This window comes from Fusarium graminearum, chromosome 2 (assembly GCF_000240135.3).
Source record: "Fusarium graminearum PH-1 chromosome 2, whole genome shotgun sequence".
Taxonomy (NCBI): Eukaryota; Fungi; Ascomycota; class Sordariomycetes; order Hypocreales; family Nectriaceae; genus Fusarium; species Fusarium graminearum.
In genome coordinates this window covers 5,797,045-5,812,299 of record NC_026475.1, presented here as the reverse complement: position 1 = coordinate 5,812,299, position 15,255 = coordinate 5,797,045, and the positions used below count along the sequence as shown (strand labels likewise).

Genomic DNA, 15,255 nt, shown 5'->3' with positions numbered 1-15,255 from the left:
ACACAGAGATTATGTCGCTGGGGATGCCGATTGGCCGACTCGGCTAATCAGAAGCAATCGCGAAGTTCCCCGATGATGAGGCTCGGGGAGTCAACTTACAGTAAAGCACCGTCTGCCGGACCCAACTCATTGGGAATGTGGTCCGTGATGCGGGGAGCGGCATCTAGTCTAGCCTAACATGACTTCGGTCCCTCGGCGAGACATTGATCAACGTCATGACTTGCGATGATGTGTTCGCCTGAGATGGACTGCCGATTCTGATTACTCTTGACGCCCTCTAACTACGCGATGCAGATCTTATGGCAAGATGAGTAGTGCAGAGTAAAAAAGAAACACGCTTTTATTATCCATCCGTTGCGAGATGATCAAAGTCTATATCCTATGGGTTCAACATCCTGCTTAAATTCATCCCTTGCCTTCTCCATTAACTCAGGCTGCAGAAGTAACTCGCAAGCTGTAGCCGCCAATCCCATCCCACAATCCAATGCTCTAATAAAGGCTTCCTTTGTTCCTGCGGCATCAGCGAATTTGGGCGTGTGAGGTTGAACCTCGGGGTCCTCAGTTCCGATGGAGAACATGGGATGGATTCCTGGAAGACAATATGATACGTTGCCTAAGCTGTCAGGTCATGGCGGTCAAGAAATGTTGATAAGATACTTACCCATATCTGTTGAGGCGCCCATTGGTGGCTGGTTTGCATCATCGATAAAGTCCCTACCAAAAGCCTTCATGTGTTTGGTGAACTCTGTAGACATGCACATATTTGGTCGAAGTTCCATGTAATCTTGATCACTGCGTGGGTGTTAGTACTGCGTTGGCAGTAGATATGTAAAAACTCACCTGTCGCATGTGCACTTCACATCGCATCCTGTCGCCATGGCCCCCGCCTCAAAACAAGCCTCAACCTTTTTGGAAATATCCTTGACCTGATTAACATCTGCAGCTCTCAAATAATACTCCAGATCAGTAGAGTCAGGAATAATATTTGGCTCCGAGCCGCCGCTTCGGATGACGCCATGTATCCTTTCTGTGGGCTGGATCTGTTGCCTTAGAAGAGATATGTTGACATAGGACGATACCACAGCGTCGAGTGCATTCTTGCCATGCCAAGGCGTATTCCCAGCATGGGCACTTTGCCCTGTGAATGATACCTTGAGTTGCCTCCTTGCGCTCGTCTTGGCAGCAGAAACACCGTCGACATTATCTGAACCAGGTGGTGAAAGTCGTCCCGTTGGATGAGCCATCAGACAAGCATCAACACCTTCGTATGCACCAGCTTTGATAAGATGCACTTTTCCACCACCACCTTCCTCAGCAGGGGTTCCAAGGAGTCGTACTCTTCCCGAGATGTTGCTATCACGAAGTACTTCGGCTGTCGCCAGGAAAGCAGCGATTGAGCTCGTAGCAATGAGATTGTGCCCGCAAGCATGACCGAGACCAGGGAGAGCATCATATTCGGCGTTGAAGACGATGAGCTTTCCGCCTTTGCCGAATTCAACTTGAAACGAGGTTTGGATATCATAGGCTTGCCGCTTTACATTGTAGCCAAGTTGTTCCATGAGATTGCAGATGTTGTCGTGGGCCTTGAACTCCTTGTAATTGTATTCCGGATTTTCGTGGATCTGTATCACTGTTAGAGAAGTAAGGTATACACACGATTGTCGTGATCTACCTTTTTACAAATATCAGCCAGGTCGTGCTCATGATGGGCGACAGATTGTGAGATACTGTCATAGAGGTTTTCGGTGGAGAAGGACATTTTGGAATGATGGAATCAATAGTCAACAAATTACCGGCCGTAGTTCATTCTGGGATTAATAAGAAAGGACTTGGCTTTCCCCTTATATTAATATCTACTCGCCCCTCCTAGCTCTGTTCCCCGCGGCTCAAGGCTCGCATACGAGACAACCCCCAAGCCTGGACTCTCATTGCATGAACAAGTACCACTTAATCAAACGTCCATCCCGTGCGATAGTGTACCTAATCTGTTAGAATAGGAAACTCCGAGAGAAGGAAAAGCTGCCAACTTGTTACTTGTTTTGGATAAAACTTCTCGCCAAGCTAGTGCAAGATGCAAGGGATGGACGGCTCAGTGAGAGGGGGTCTGTGCTAGAATAGCCGAGCCAACCAATTGCAGAGTGTGAGACTGACATTGATTGGCTTGAGGTTGAACTGATCTGAGCTGTTGCGGGCTGTAAAATCCATGAGTCGGCGAATTCGACTCAGAAGGGAGTATCTTTATCCCAAGCAACTCGTCAGTCAGCCACAATGACTTTCCGATCCAGCTCTGAACTGTACATATCCCAATCGTTCCAGAAAGAGAAGTTCCTGCCAACGTTTCCCCTCCTCTTTGATCCCCATACGCGACGGAAAACACGGAAATGACAGAATAAGCTAAGCTATCCCCGTACTAAATTCAAACTCTATAGATCGTGTGCACTCCCTGTATTATCCCAAGCCAAGCTTTTCCTTATCCCGAATTTCCGTTGTCCAATCTTACTAAAAACACCTGCAGATTTTCTGCAGGCCAGTGACTCCAACGCCCGCAAGTGAAATAAGCAAACATCGTTGTAGCTTACCATCCAGCCCATCCCCATCTCTTCAATACCACTAAATGATATAGTTTTCGAGTCAGGCGCCTTGTCCTCCCCGTATTTCCACGACTCGAAGTACTTGGTATGAGCTCAAGCTCCCCTGTCGCCGATCGGCGAAAAGCGAGGTCCAAGAATGGTGCGTGTCATGGCATAATCACTATCCAAACCCGTCCGTCTTATTTCCGATATCGCTGCTGACTTTGCTTTTTCTTAGGTTGCTTGACGTGTCGCATCCGAAAGGTCAAGTGCGACGAAAGGAGGCCCGTCTGTAAACGATGCGAGAACAGTCCCAACAAGTGTGAATGGCTTGAGCCGGGACAGTCGTTGAGTGCAAGGGGGCAGCCTTCTAAGAGTTTCTCGAGTCCTGTTGGCTATGGAAGTCCCAGACTTATTGCATCGAGTGAATCGCCGAATACAAGTCTGACCCCGACGGACTCGGCAAGCCCGGCCGACTACATCTCGCCTGGGGGTAGTCGTGAACCACCACGACCCTCTCTATCGGCAGCCCATATCGCTCTTGCTAACTCGCTTCATTTGAGCTCTGAGGATCGTGCGGCGTTTGCGTATATTCCTGGCTCCATGTTAGTTTTGTGCTATGGAAAACTATGGCCATGGAGTAACTTCTCATATATCTACACGCACATCGCGAGTCAATATCCTGGGGTCATGAGAAGCTTTATCGCAGTCGCGAACATGGAGTTGAGAGCAAAGGATCTACTCGCCGCACAAGACGCTGTCGATCCAGCTGTGGTTCTAGAAAGGGCAAGTCGGCTTGGGTCCGCTGCGACAGTTCACTACTCCGAAGCTTTGCAAGATTTGTCGTCTTTACTAGATCATATTTGCCAAACGGCAGAACAGAGCTGTGATATCGACGCCTTGTTCACTATGTGGTTCCTTATTCTTAGGTATGAAGCTCATGATTCAGAAACCATCGGGTCATCCTTGCTACATCTTGAAGGAATCAGGTCTTTCTTGAGACCATATCTGCAAGGCGATGTACAAAAGAGGTTGCCATGTGTAGCACAGGGAATGCTATTATACACTCTGTAAGTCGGAGCCCGAATTAGAATCTGTGTATACTGACAGGCTGTAGGTATCTGGATGCAGATTCGGCTACAGGAAATATTAACAGTGGCCAATTCTGTCTGGACTTTCTCTCCCGTGAAGCCCACGACTATATCTCCCATGAACATCTTTTCCTTAGTGTGAGATCGGCTCTTCCCAAGATGTGGGGTGAACTCTATCCTGTATCCGAGCTTCTCGATGACTTGGAGAACTATCGTCCGCTACGTCTATATCATCTATGCCAAGGAGCCAAGTTAGAGCTTCTAAGGCTAGCGAGATCAACAACACATGATGGATCAGAGGCGAGCAGCCTGAAGAAGCTCTGGCGACATGTTGAGCACTTCAGTGATGTATGGTAATATCTCAGAGCTGAGATCTTGGCTGACAGTTATAGGAATTTGCAGACATCTTACTCCTCGCCAAAAAGGCTCCCAGTTCGGGCGGTAAACGTCTGATGTGGACAGTCTACGCCGCAGCCCTTGACTTCCACGCCCTTCAAATCCTGTGTTCAAGCTTGGACATGTATCAAGAAACATCGTTTAAGCCCGAGACTTCTCTTTCATACATCTTCACTGTTGCTACGAAAGCATTAAGCGAAGATCCACGCCAAATCTATCGTTTCATGTGGTCACTTTCTGTAGCGTTAGGGAAGACGCAGAGTCATGGTAGCCAGGTTTGGTTATCTACGCAACTTGCCAGGGCTCGGGTTTTGTTACCACGGTTTGGTGTTCCGGGGTTGATTCTGGAGCAATGCAGCGGTATTCAGATAAGCAATGAGGGATAACAGAACCTCGGTTGCGTAAAAGTGTATTTATTCTAGTTCTATTTCTCAAGTTTATAGATTAATTATCAATGGTGAATGACTCATTCAATGGGAGATTGCGACTGCTTCCACCGACGAAGATTGTGTAGTTGCCAGACTGTAGTACCCAATCCTGCTTGACGACATCCCAGACGCTAAGATCTCGTCTCGTAATCTCGAATGGAATCTCAAGTGAGTCACCCTTGTCCAACTTCACCTTTTCAAAGCCTCGGAGTTGCTTGGGTGGACTGTTGGGTATAGCAACATAGAGTTGGATGATCTCTTCACCGCTTCTCTCACCAGTGTTGGACACTGTTGCTTGAACAGTGGCATATGTTTCCCATAGATCGCCAGTGGTGGCAGGTTCTGTCTGACCAACCTTGACGGAAAGTGAAGAGTAGTCAAACTTGGTGTAGCTCAAACCAAAGCCAAACTCGTATCTTGGTGTGATATCCCGATCATCAAAAGAGCGATAATCAAGATAGACACCCTCCGTGAAATCGCACTGGGGGTCTGGGCTATCTCCCTCTCGCCCACAGGGCTCATATGGTGTATAATCGCTCTCGTTCTTCGCCATGGTGTAAGGCAGCTTTCCTGAAAAGTCGGCCTCGCCGTAGAGGAGCTTCACCAGTGCGTCACCACTATCTTGGCCAGGAAGATGGGCGATGATGGTAGCTGTGATGTTGGGATGCTCAATCCACTGGTCGACCAGACGAATACCAGCCGCGTGAATGGCCACAATAGTGTTTGCGCACTTGGACGCAACGTTGAGAACCAGACCATCGCTAAAGTCGTCGTGAAGACCGTCGCGGTCCCAGCCTTCTGTTGCCATGGCGTTGATAAAGATAATGCAGACGTCGCTTGCACCATTGACATCCGGGTCGGCGGAAGAGATATCCCAGTTGACCCAACCTCCGTCTTTAGAGGCTCTTTGCTGGATAGCACTGAGGGGCTGATTCATGTTAGATAATGGTTAACAAATTGTGAATGGGTAGACTCACATCGCTGATGTACGGGGGCGAATTGGCAGCAGCTCTTCCGCCAGAGACAATGGTTCCTCCTCTGGCAGCTTGATCGAAATGATGTTCATCGCCAAGAATAGCTTGTGCCATTTCTGGCGAAGATGCATATCCAAGCTCAAACAATTTGCCAGTGTTCTTGGATGCAGCAACTGTGGCATCATATCCAAAGACGGAGATCATCTTGGGGTTCTTCTTGAAAGGAAGCGTGTTGTTCTCATTCTTGACAAGCACATGTCCTGCGATGGCGCCCTCGAGCAAAGTTGGTCGTGATTCGGGGATTCGAGCTTCTACCTGTTCGTGAGGAAGGGAGAGGTTCTTCATGCCGATGCCCGGAGTTGGAAAGTCCTTGTCTTGGCCGGCAAGATACCAGGCAGCAAGAATCCTGGGAAATTGTCAGCAATGAAAAAAAAAAAAAAACCTGGCTGGCAAGAGAGACAAACCTTGTAGCCATATCAGTAACTCTATCCTCCTTGACAGTGCCATTTTCGACTGCCATGGTCAAGTTCTCTCCCCAGAATCCACCCATAGGCATAACCATGTCGAGTCCCGAGTTTGCGCTTTCAAGGTTATGCTGGGCGTTCCAATCCAACAGCACAAACCCGTCAAACTCAAGCTCAGACTTGAGGATTCCATTCATCAATTTGCTATTCTCACAGGCGTAAGTTCCGTTCACACGATTGTATGAGCACATGACTGATGCGACGCCTGCTTTGACGGAATCAACAAAGGGCCAGAGATAGTACTCGTGAAGAGTCTTGTCGTCGATGTTGGAGGAGACTGCCTCGATACCATGGTAAGGGCGACGATAGGTTTCTTGTTCGTTTGCGATAAAGTGCTTGACGTTGGCGATGACTCCAGCGTCCTGATGGCCGATGATGGATTCCGCGCTGAGCTTGCCTGTGAGGTAGGGATCGACTGAGAAACCTTCCCAATTGCGACCGCCAAGTGGTGTTCTCCCCAAAGGTCCAACGTTAGGGCCAAGCAGGACATTTACTTGAGGATTGTTAGTGTTGAAAGCAATCTTTTCACGCTGATGTCTTACCTCCTTTGGCCTTGAACTCCTTCCCCATATAGTAACCCCTCTGATATGTCAAGTTCTTATCCCAACTTGCACCAACATGTAAAGCAGAGGGGTACGAATTGACGAGATCCGTTGCTCTGACGCCATTGCCAGCATCATGGAGACACAATCCCGGCCATCCTAAGCGCGGTATCGTTCCAGTGTTGCCGGCGCAGACGTTGTCGGCGGCAAATCCACGCGTGACATTAACTTTTTCCTCAATCGTCAATTGTGAAACAAAGTCTTGCGCCTTGGAGTAGGCGCTTTTCCAGACACCTCTGCCTTTGCCTTGTGCTGTATTTGGAGGTTAGCTTCACAGTCAGGGGTACTTTGGTGGATCAGCTAATTGGCTTACGCGATGGGTACTCTTGGACGAGAGATTCGGCAGGACGCGACAAGACCCCTGTTGCTTGCAAGGCAAGACACAAGAATTGAGAAGCCCACATGATGAATGTGTTTTGTCAAGTTCTCATGACGTGAACGTGTCTTGTTGATGATGTTCAGGTACGTCTTCGTTATTTATCAGTGCACTTGCTTCAGTGCTTTGTCTCAAGCTCAGAAAGATAGCCGAAGGTTAACCGTTGATGATCCACCAAGACAACGTCACAAGCAGGGATAGTGGAAGCTCCGTCAAATCCATCAGGTCTGTATCCCAGTCTCCCTGCTCACCGCCAAGTAAATTGGCAAATCGGAGGGAGTTCCGATGGTACAGGGTAGTAATCTCCATTCGACAATCCCTCTCTCAAGTTACAATCCGGGCTGCCGGCGCATCGAAGGAACGAGCTTCCCCGCAGTCGGACCATTGATCAAGTGTTTACATGCAATTGTTCTGAATCATGTTCTTAAAGCCGATTTTTAGGAAATATTTGTGCCATTGCAGTTCATTCACATGATTTGTGGACTAATTTATAATTTACGAGGTAGGTTAAGGAAAAGCGTGGAAGAGTTGGCTCCAGTAAGCGATGCAACTCACCCACCACCCACATTCCTGGCTCCGGTCTCTTGTTAAGCAGGAAATATTGCGGGAAGTGCAACATCGTCAAGTGATCAAAAGTAATCCAGTTCCGCAGATTGACTGCAATGCTTTAACCAACATATCAATTGATCTTTATGCATCATCATTACGCAGAACAAACATGTGATACCGCCCTTGGTAGACCACGTGTTGTAATTTCACAATTCAACTCCAAGCAACGACAAAACTAGACTTTTACGTTCCACAACAAGCTGCAGGTAAGCGTCTCAATGAGCAAGAAAATCGAGATGCTCCCTCGCTGAATTACCGAGCTTGTCGTAAAACCGAGCCGCGAGCCGAACAGCACATCATGATCTTCACTACTTCTTCTCAGGACGTGGGGGGTTTGAGTTACACAGGACAGGGTAATATATCTTCGTTTTCGGTCAAGAAAGGCTCTTCCAATGGGTCTGAAATACGAAACACTTCCCGTGACACACAATGATGGTGGTATAATCCGCCCTGTTATGGTGAACTCGTGTTGATAAGATCGTTATTGGTAAACAATGTAAGGCGAACGACATCCCGGATGCAATTGACCAACCGACTCAAACGGTCTTATGATGGAAACCTTATCCCTCGGACTCAAACGGTCAATACCTCATGAACCACCTCGGTCAAGAAAGTCTTGTGATAATTAAATATTGTTTTGAGGCCCTCCAGGTCACAATAATTGGGCGCCACATAGTGGGATACAGCAGGCTGTGCTGACCACCTTCTTCAGTATGATCAGGCTGTGGTTTTGTGATATTCAGAGTTAGGAATGAGTCTCGGTGAGAGTCCTGAGTTGAGTGATGTTAGTCTTGTATAATTACGGCGTATCTTCCCATCTATGCTAAACTAAGATTTTTCCCCTGTAGACCAGGCTTACAATGGCTGCAAGCAGCAAACTTGGCTCACCTCGAGCCAGAGCTCCCAATGCAAAGGGCCAGTGTACACGTACCTCACAGAAATCAAATTCTTCGTCACCATCACCAGCCCCTTCAGATACCTCAAGCCCCAAAGCGGTTTACCAAACACCAGCAAGCTCTTCCAACAATGGCGCATCGAGTGACGAAGAACGACCAGGCCCCAGTAATGGAAAATCTGGAGTCCTAGAAGGCAAAAAGCTCCAAATTCCAGAAGACCCTGGGGTCCGCTCTACAGGTACGAACGATCTACTCCAGTGGCTGAAAGATGCTACCGCTGAGTCGGACATCAGTCGTGTCTTGGAGGGCATGTTTCAATTATGCATTGGAAAGTTGAGCGAAGAGATAAGAATGCGCTGTCAGGCTGAAGATCAGTTAAAACTCGTCAATGTCACAAGAGAAGAAGAAGAAGCATTGCGTGAGCACTCAAAGTTCAAAGCTCATACACAGGCTTTGGAAGAACAACTGAAAAGATCACAAGATGAGTTGAAAAAGCTTCAAGAAACACAAGACGCACAAGCTGTTCTGTTATCGGAGTACCAAGGCGAATGCTCCAACAAGGATGTGCAAGAACAGGGACGACCCCCCAAAGATACTGGAGATGTTCTAAACGAGCGTGAAGTATACTTGAAGAATATGTGGAACGAAGCAGCAGAGCAGAGAGAGGTGGCAATGGACCAGGCAGCCGTCTATGAGAGAGATATGAATGTTCTAATGCAAAAAAACGATCAGCTCGAAATCGAGAAGGTTGAGCTTGTAGAAAGGCTTGAAAGGTCCAAGTCTAACGCCTTCACACAGAAATTGGATCTAGAGAGAGTTGAGAAGGAGTCGAAATGCCATGAAAGAGAGAATATTAATCTAAAACAAGAGAACGCCGAGCTTATGAAACAACTGGAAGTATACAAATCGAAGTCGGTCAAAGAGCAAGCGTCACAGAGAGATGCAGCGACACAAACTGAGTTGGGAATTGAGACTATCGTTACGTCAACAGAAGGAACCTTGGACACTTTTCCGGATCTCACAACAGGAACTATCGGCGGCGCAGTAACACGAGAGAATGACGAAGTATTGGACGAGGTTCAAGTATACGAAGAAGAAGATCAAGAAGATCACCCAGAAGAAGCAGATGAGCCACACGAGCGACTCGTGGCCACTGACAACGATGTGGCCTCTGACGGGGATGCCGAACCAGACAAGACTGAGCAACAGGATACAAGCGAGCAACAAAATACGAACAAACCATCAACTGAAGAGGAAAGAACTGTGCTGGAAGTCCAGATCATATGGTATCGGCAGCACAGCAAGATGTCGCTCCAGCTGAAACCGTACCTGAACCCCCGGTAGTAGCGCCTATTCCGAATTTACAACGTCGAAGGGGCAACAAAGTAAGCAAGGCACACAGACCCAAACACAGGCCCAAAGAAGACCTAGAATCCCGTCAACAGAAAGGCGCGAGACGTCTCCATCGGTCTGATAACAACAAGAAACGACATACACCAACAAGCGAGACTCGTCAAATCAAGAAGAAAGAAAGAGTACCATTACGCCGCGCGTGGGTTAGGTGTTTGAAGCACCCAGCAAGAGTTCTATCGATATACTTCAACTTGAATATATTCAGCCGGCAATGCATGAATCGGTACCACCGTTAGGATTTACTAATCGTTTTTTTTCTTACTCTTACAGGCGTTATTAAGTTCGATCAAAGCCCAGAAATTGCCGAATCCTTCCTTATCAGCCTTATCAATCCCAGCAGACAATCAGTCTTTTCCGACGCTAAACTTCCACAGTCATTCAACCTCCAGTCGTCAATATTCCTATATAGCTATCACAGTTTGGATATATTCGATAGCATTTAATGAAAGTAATGTCATATTGAATGTGGCGCGGAGCATGTGAAAACAATAACATTAAATGCAGGCTTATGTTACTTGTACTGTTAGCCTGGGATGTCCGTGAATGTAGAGTCAGATTACCTCAGACGGAACAAACCATGCAACATTGCGGATCATTCCAGCAGGTTGCATCATCTCAATGTCTGCAAGAGAATTCGAAAATAGAATCAGGCATGATAATGGCTGGCAGTATAAGAGCCAGAAAAATACTAATTGCTATCAAGTTTTAACTTCAACCTGCATTCCAGTCTTGCGAAGACATGTCCATTCGAACAAGTCTCATCTTGCACACCACACTATTCAGAGCCCTACGGTGCGATAGCTCCCCGCTGACAACCCCACTAACACAGAAGGGGTTTGGGGTTTCAGTACAGCACAGCTAGTGGAAAGCTTCAGCTTGCGGTTAGTCTACGTTAGCTGCCATTGTGATTGCAGTAGTAAGAGTTTATAGCAAGTACTCGGCAATTACCATCAGCTTCTGTAATATGTGGCGTATAAAGAACAGCCGTCGCGTCAATTCTCAAGCTTGCTCCTTCATCATCCATCGATAACCATGTCGTCCCACCTTGTCGACTTGTACGAACAAGCGCCCAAGAGCTTCATCTTGACGTTATTCCTCTCAATCGCCAGCACTCTCTACCTTGTACGACGTGCCCTCCTCCCCAAGCCGATCCCCGGTATCCCGTATAACAAAAATGCAATCAATTCCATCATGGGCGACATGGCCGAGTTTAGGGCAGCCAAGAACCGTCGCGAATGGTGGGCACTACAAGCTGTAAAGCACCAATCTCCCTTGGTCCAAGTTTTCATGAAACCATTTGGGCTTCCTTGGGTTTTTGTAGCCGATCATTTTGAAGCATCGGATATTTGCATGCGACGACTCAAGGAATTTGACAGAGCGGACATCACGAGACAGCAGTTTGACGGGCTGACACCAGGTCACCAAATCACGCTCAAAACATCAGACCCACAGTTCAAGAAGAACAGAGAGCTGGTTCGAGACCTAATGTCAAGTAGTTTTCTCCAACAGGCCACAGCTCCTCAAATCCATCACAAGTTCTCGACCCTGATGAGCCTTTGGGATCGCAAGAGAGATCTATCCGGTGGAAGACCATTTGACATCTCTCACGATATTCACAATGCAGCATTCGACATAATATTGGGAGCCTCATTTGGTGTCGATTCTGGACAGGGCCAAATCGGAAAAGAGCTTGATGAACTCAGAAGCAAGACTACAACTGGAGGAAATGACGACGCGTTTGAATTTGAACGTGTCCCATTCTATGACGAAGAGCTTGGCTGCTTCGATACTCTCATTGAAAGCTTCAACGTTTCGATAAGATCACCCTACCCTCTCTTCAGCCATTTCCTTTATCGCAATCTGTCACCAAAGATGAGGGAGGCAAATGCAATGCGCGCCAAGTTGCAAGATCGAGAGATCGCCAAGAGTATCGAACGAAGGGAAAAGGGTCACCCACAACGCTGTGCTTTGGATAACATGATGGCTCGTGAAGACGCGATTGCCGAGAAGGAAGGACGTAAACCCGATTACCGAAGTCAAGCCATCCTCAGCGAGGTATGCCATATTTATCTATTGTTGGAGCTGGGCTAACCTGTGAAGTTACTTGGGTACCTCGTTGCTGGCCACGAGACAACATCAGGTGTTCTAAGATGGGGCATGAAATACTTGACAAAAGATCAGCGTGTTCAGTCAATCCTCCGTGAGGCATTCCGGACAGGCTACGCTGATGCACTCAAACAAAGCCGCGTCCCAACCATGGACGAGATTCTCAAAGCTCACATCCCATACCTCGACGCTGTTATCGAGGAGATGCTCCGCCACGCACGGGTTGCTCCCATAACTCTCAGAGAAGCCGTTGAAGATACACAGATTCTCGGTCACCACATCCCCAAGGGAACAACGATCGGGTTTTTAGGAAACGGCCCTGGCGTCATGATGCCGAGTATTCCTGTTGATCCCAACAAGAGATCCGAAGCTTCCCAAGCACACGTGAACAAGATGGAACTCTTTGACGAATCGAACATCTCCCAGTTCGTTCCAGAAAGATGGCTCACGACACAAACTAACGAGAAGGGAGAAGAGGTGACCGTTTTTGATCACAACAACGGTCCACAGCAAGCGTTTGGTCTGGGACCCCGTGCATGCTTTGGTAAGAAACTGGCATATATGGAGATCAAGGCTTTCTTTACGTTTGTATTTTGGGAGTTCAAGTTGGAGCCAGTTAAGGCTGAGTTGGCAACGGATGAAGAGATGGTTGCCTTGACGAGGGCGCCGAAGAATGTTTTTGTCAAGTTGACAAAGGTTGAATGTTGTGGATAGAACTCTTATAGACTATCTATAACAAAATGATAGCTTCGAAGGTTTACTTAAACATGAACATACTCGTACTGATAGTGTTCCTGGCATGATTACAACATTCTTAGGGGGTTTTGATCACAGCTAATCCTGGCCTAGTCCCTACATAGCGATGCCAGATTCTGTCCTGAAAGTACGAGCCTACCTTGTCACATACCTCCCTGCGATAGGCTCCTGATACGGGAGGGTTATTATTGATCGCCTCACTGATCTCATGCAGTTGCAAGAGTCCCTCTCAAACAATTACAATCTTACTATCTCATTACCTTTCTGTTTAAACTGCCCCCGGAAAACATTTCTCTGGTTCTTGTTCCCGCCTTACCAAAAGATAGGAGTCCGCGTTTGGAACAAACTTTCTAAAAGAAGGTCCTACCGACCAGCATCCTAGTGTCCAAACATGCTGCTGTCGGGTAGTTAGTATCATCATTCATGAGTAGAAACAGTTACAGTCACCTTTGCAAGATCCACAAGATCTGTATCCCCAGAGACAGGGTCCCTATGCAACGCCTGTTCAAGCGGATAAGGCCATTCGCAATTGATATATAACGACATGTCTGCGAGCCATGCCATGCGTTCTTGAAGCTGCGGTAGTTGCACAACGAGTTCACGAAACCCTGGCCAGAGCACAAAATCAGCCATGCTGATGTGAGGGGTGAAAAGCTGGCTTGACCTGTAAAACATCAACATCTCTTGTTACATAGCAATGCCGATAGTAGACAGCTCACATTGGTCTAATCCATTCTGGCATGGCGGCATATGACTCTGGTGAAGGGTAGACCATCCATCGCATCATATACCAGAATACGTTCATGGATGCAAAGCAAGTAAAATCGTACCCTGAGAATATTGGTCAATCACTTTCCCAACCCCCAAAATGGGCGAGTTACCTTGACGCTTGACACTATGCACCATTCTCGCCGCCCACTGCGACAAAAGACACGATCTATCAAACTCTTGTTGATCATATAGCGCTGCAAGATTGGGATGATGACCAACAATGCGATGCACTGGTTCTCCACTCTCCAGAAGGCTGGTCGCTAGTTTGTAAATGTCCGCAAACGCATCTTCGAGATGTCCCGGGTCTGGTATGGTATTGAGTGAGGTGGCAGCCCAGTCAGGGACGAAGATGTTGCGTATTTGCGCGTCCTGGATCTTTCGAGGGTACCCGTTCGCTCGGATACTACTTGAGAGTGACAGGTTGTTGAAGTGATTTCGGAAGTTTGGTTGGACGCCGAGCGATGAGGACATCGCTTCTTGGGTATTTGCTTGAACATCAGACTGGGGCAAAGCATAGTTGTCCACATGTGATATATCGGTCGGTACTGAAAGAGTCGGCCCATCATGGACCAGTTGAGACTGCGGATCGATATGGCGTGTTATGATGTGTTGAGCGCTATGGGGACTTCGTCCTGGTATGTCATAAGCTGTCGTGAGTAAGAAGTCGGCGTGCTCGAACAATGGTTCGAAGAATAGGCTTTGTGTCCCTGACTGGTGTGAGATCTCTCTAGGATTATTCGCCAATAGGATTGGGTAAGAGGATCCTGCTATGGTATTGTGTGATGGTGCAATGATTGCCTGAGGCTGAGACTGTAGAACTTGTGGTGGTTGGAGACTTGCCGGGCCATCTTTTACTAACTTCTAAACACGTTGTTAGTACTGCTTATGAACTCATATCGTAACTCCTGAAATGGCGTCTTACTGTAGGAACTGCCGGAATATCTAGCTGTGATTGATAGAGTGCTGTAGTCGCCGTCAAAGAATACCCACGTTCAGCCAATTTCGAGTCGGATGTACTGCAGGGATCTGCATCAGGTACAACACCCTCTATCGGCAAATACGGAGCGGTCATCACATGAGGAACTTGTGAGTTTTCCATGGTAGAATCAATGCCTCCGTTGTTGTTTAGCATTTCTAGTATCTCCAGTGGTTCTTTAGCGTTCTGTAAAAGCTCCAACACGATGCTTCTTATTTGATCAGATCCAGAAGCTACCTGTTTCAGAAGCGTCTTCGCAGCCTCCAACTCTGCTTCGAGTCTCTGGTTGGCCCTCTGGAGATTTCTGACTCTTGCATCGCGAATATCCGAGTCGTATATGCATTCTGCGTCTGACTTTTCACAGTTTGCACATGTTGGCTTGAGTCCGTTGCACTAATTCTGCTGTTAGCTAGTCAACCACGTTCTCAAACTCGGTCTTTAATACCTTGGCCTTCCGTTTTCGACACTCCCAGCAAGCCGATTTGATCATGCCAGTTCTTTTTGGTCCGACGCGAGCTTGCAGCCCCTTAAGAAAGGTTCCACCTTTCGAAAGGGCGGGCTGGATTGGCCTGTACGAGGTCGCCATGGATCGACAGTATGTTGGCCACTTGGCTGCTTACGTCTATGATGTTAATGTTATCGGTATTTCATGACAGGAAAGTGTTTGGCAGGCTGGAGATTGTCGCAGATGTTCAAAGCAAGAGTTCTGCAAGTATGATATGATATCATGTTAGCGCTACTCCTCGCGTCTTCGAGCATTTCTGTCT

General features: G+C 47.6%; 6 protein-coding genes across 6 annotated transcripts; 3 read left to right on the top strand and 3 right to left on the bottom strand.

The window, feature by feature from the left end:
- Positions 1-365: 365 nt before the first annotated feature.
- FGSG_03856 (uncharacterized protein) lies at positions 366-1,759 on the bottom strand (the record flags this gene model as incomplete). Its single annotated transcript, XM_011323519.1, has 5 exons — positions 366-589; positions 662-792; positions 841-1,498; positions 1,539-1,622; positions 1,657-1,759. 5 exons carry the CDS (start codon positions 1,757-1,759, stop codon positions 366-368), a joined length of 1,200 nt encoding a protein of 399 aa, XP_011321821.1.
- A 509-nt stretch (positions 1,760-2,268) lies between these two features.
- Positions 2,269-4,443, top strand: FGSG_03857 (uncharacterized protein; the record flags this gene model as incomplete). The annotated part of the gene is made up of 5 exons (XM_011323518.1): positions 2,269-2,294; positions 2,624-2,730; positions 2,809-3,640; positions 3,688-4,009; positions 4,054-4,443. 5 exons carry the CDS (start codon positions 2,269-2,271, stop codon positions 4,441-4,443), a joined length of 1,677 nt encoding a protein of 558 aa, XP_011321820.1.
- Positions 4,444-4,501: 58 nt separating this feature from the next.
- On the bottom strand, positions 4,502-6,989 carry FGSG_03858 (uncharacterized protein; the record flags this gene model as incomplete). Its single annotated transcript, XM_011323517.1, has 5 exons — positions 4,502-5,413; positions 5,463-5,865; positions 5,924-6,476; positions 6,526-6,837; positions 6,899-6,989. The coding sequence occupies 5 exons, from the start codon at positions 6,987-6,989 to the stop codon at positions 4,502-4,504; spliced, it is 2,271 nt and encodes a 756-aa protein (XP_011321819.1).
- A 1,441-nt stretch (positions 6,990-8,430) lies between these two features.
- On the top strand, positions 8,431-9,810 carry FGSG_03859 (uncharacterized protein; the record flags this gene model as incomplete). The annotated part of the gene is made up of 1 exon (XM_011323516.1): positions 8,431-9,810. One exon carries the CDS (start codon positions 8,431-8,433, stop codon positions 9,808-9,810), a length of 1,380 nt encoding a protein of 459 aa, XP_011321818.1.
- A 1,101-nt stretch (positions 9,811-10,911) lies between these two features.
- FGSG_03860 (uncharacterized protein) lies at positions 10,912-12,699 on the top strand (the record flags this gene model as incomplete). The annotated part of the gene is made up of 2 exons (XM_011323515.1): positions 10,912-11,934; positions 11,980-12,699. 2 exons carry the CDS (start codon positions 10,912-10,914, stop codon positions 12,697-12,699), a joined length of 1,743 nt encoding a protein of 580 aa, XP_011321817.1.
- A 459-nt stretch (positions 12,700-13,158) lies between these two features.
- FGSG_03861 (uncharacterized protein) lies at positions 13,159-15,074 on the bottom strand (the record flags this gene model as incomplete). Its single annotated transcript, XM_011323514.1, has 5 exons — positions 13,159-13,405; positions 13,461-13,572; positions 13,623-14,373; positions 14,435-14,881; positions 14,934-15,074. 5 exons carry the CDS (start codon positions 15,072-15,074, stop codon positions 13,159-13,161), a joined length of 1,698 nt encoding a protein of 565 aa, XP_011321816.1.
- Positions 15,075-15,255: the final 181 nt, after the last annotated feature.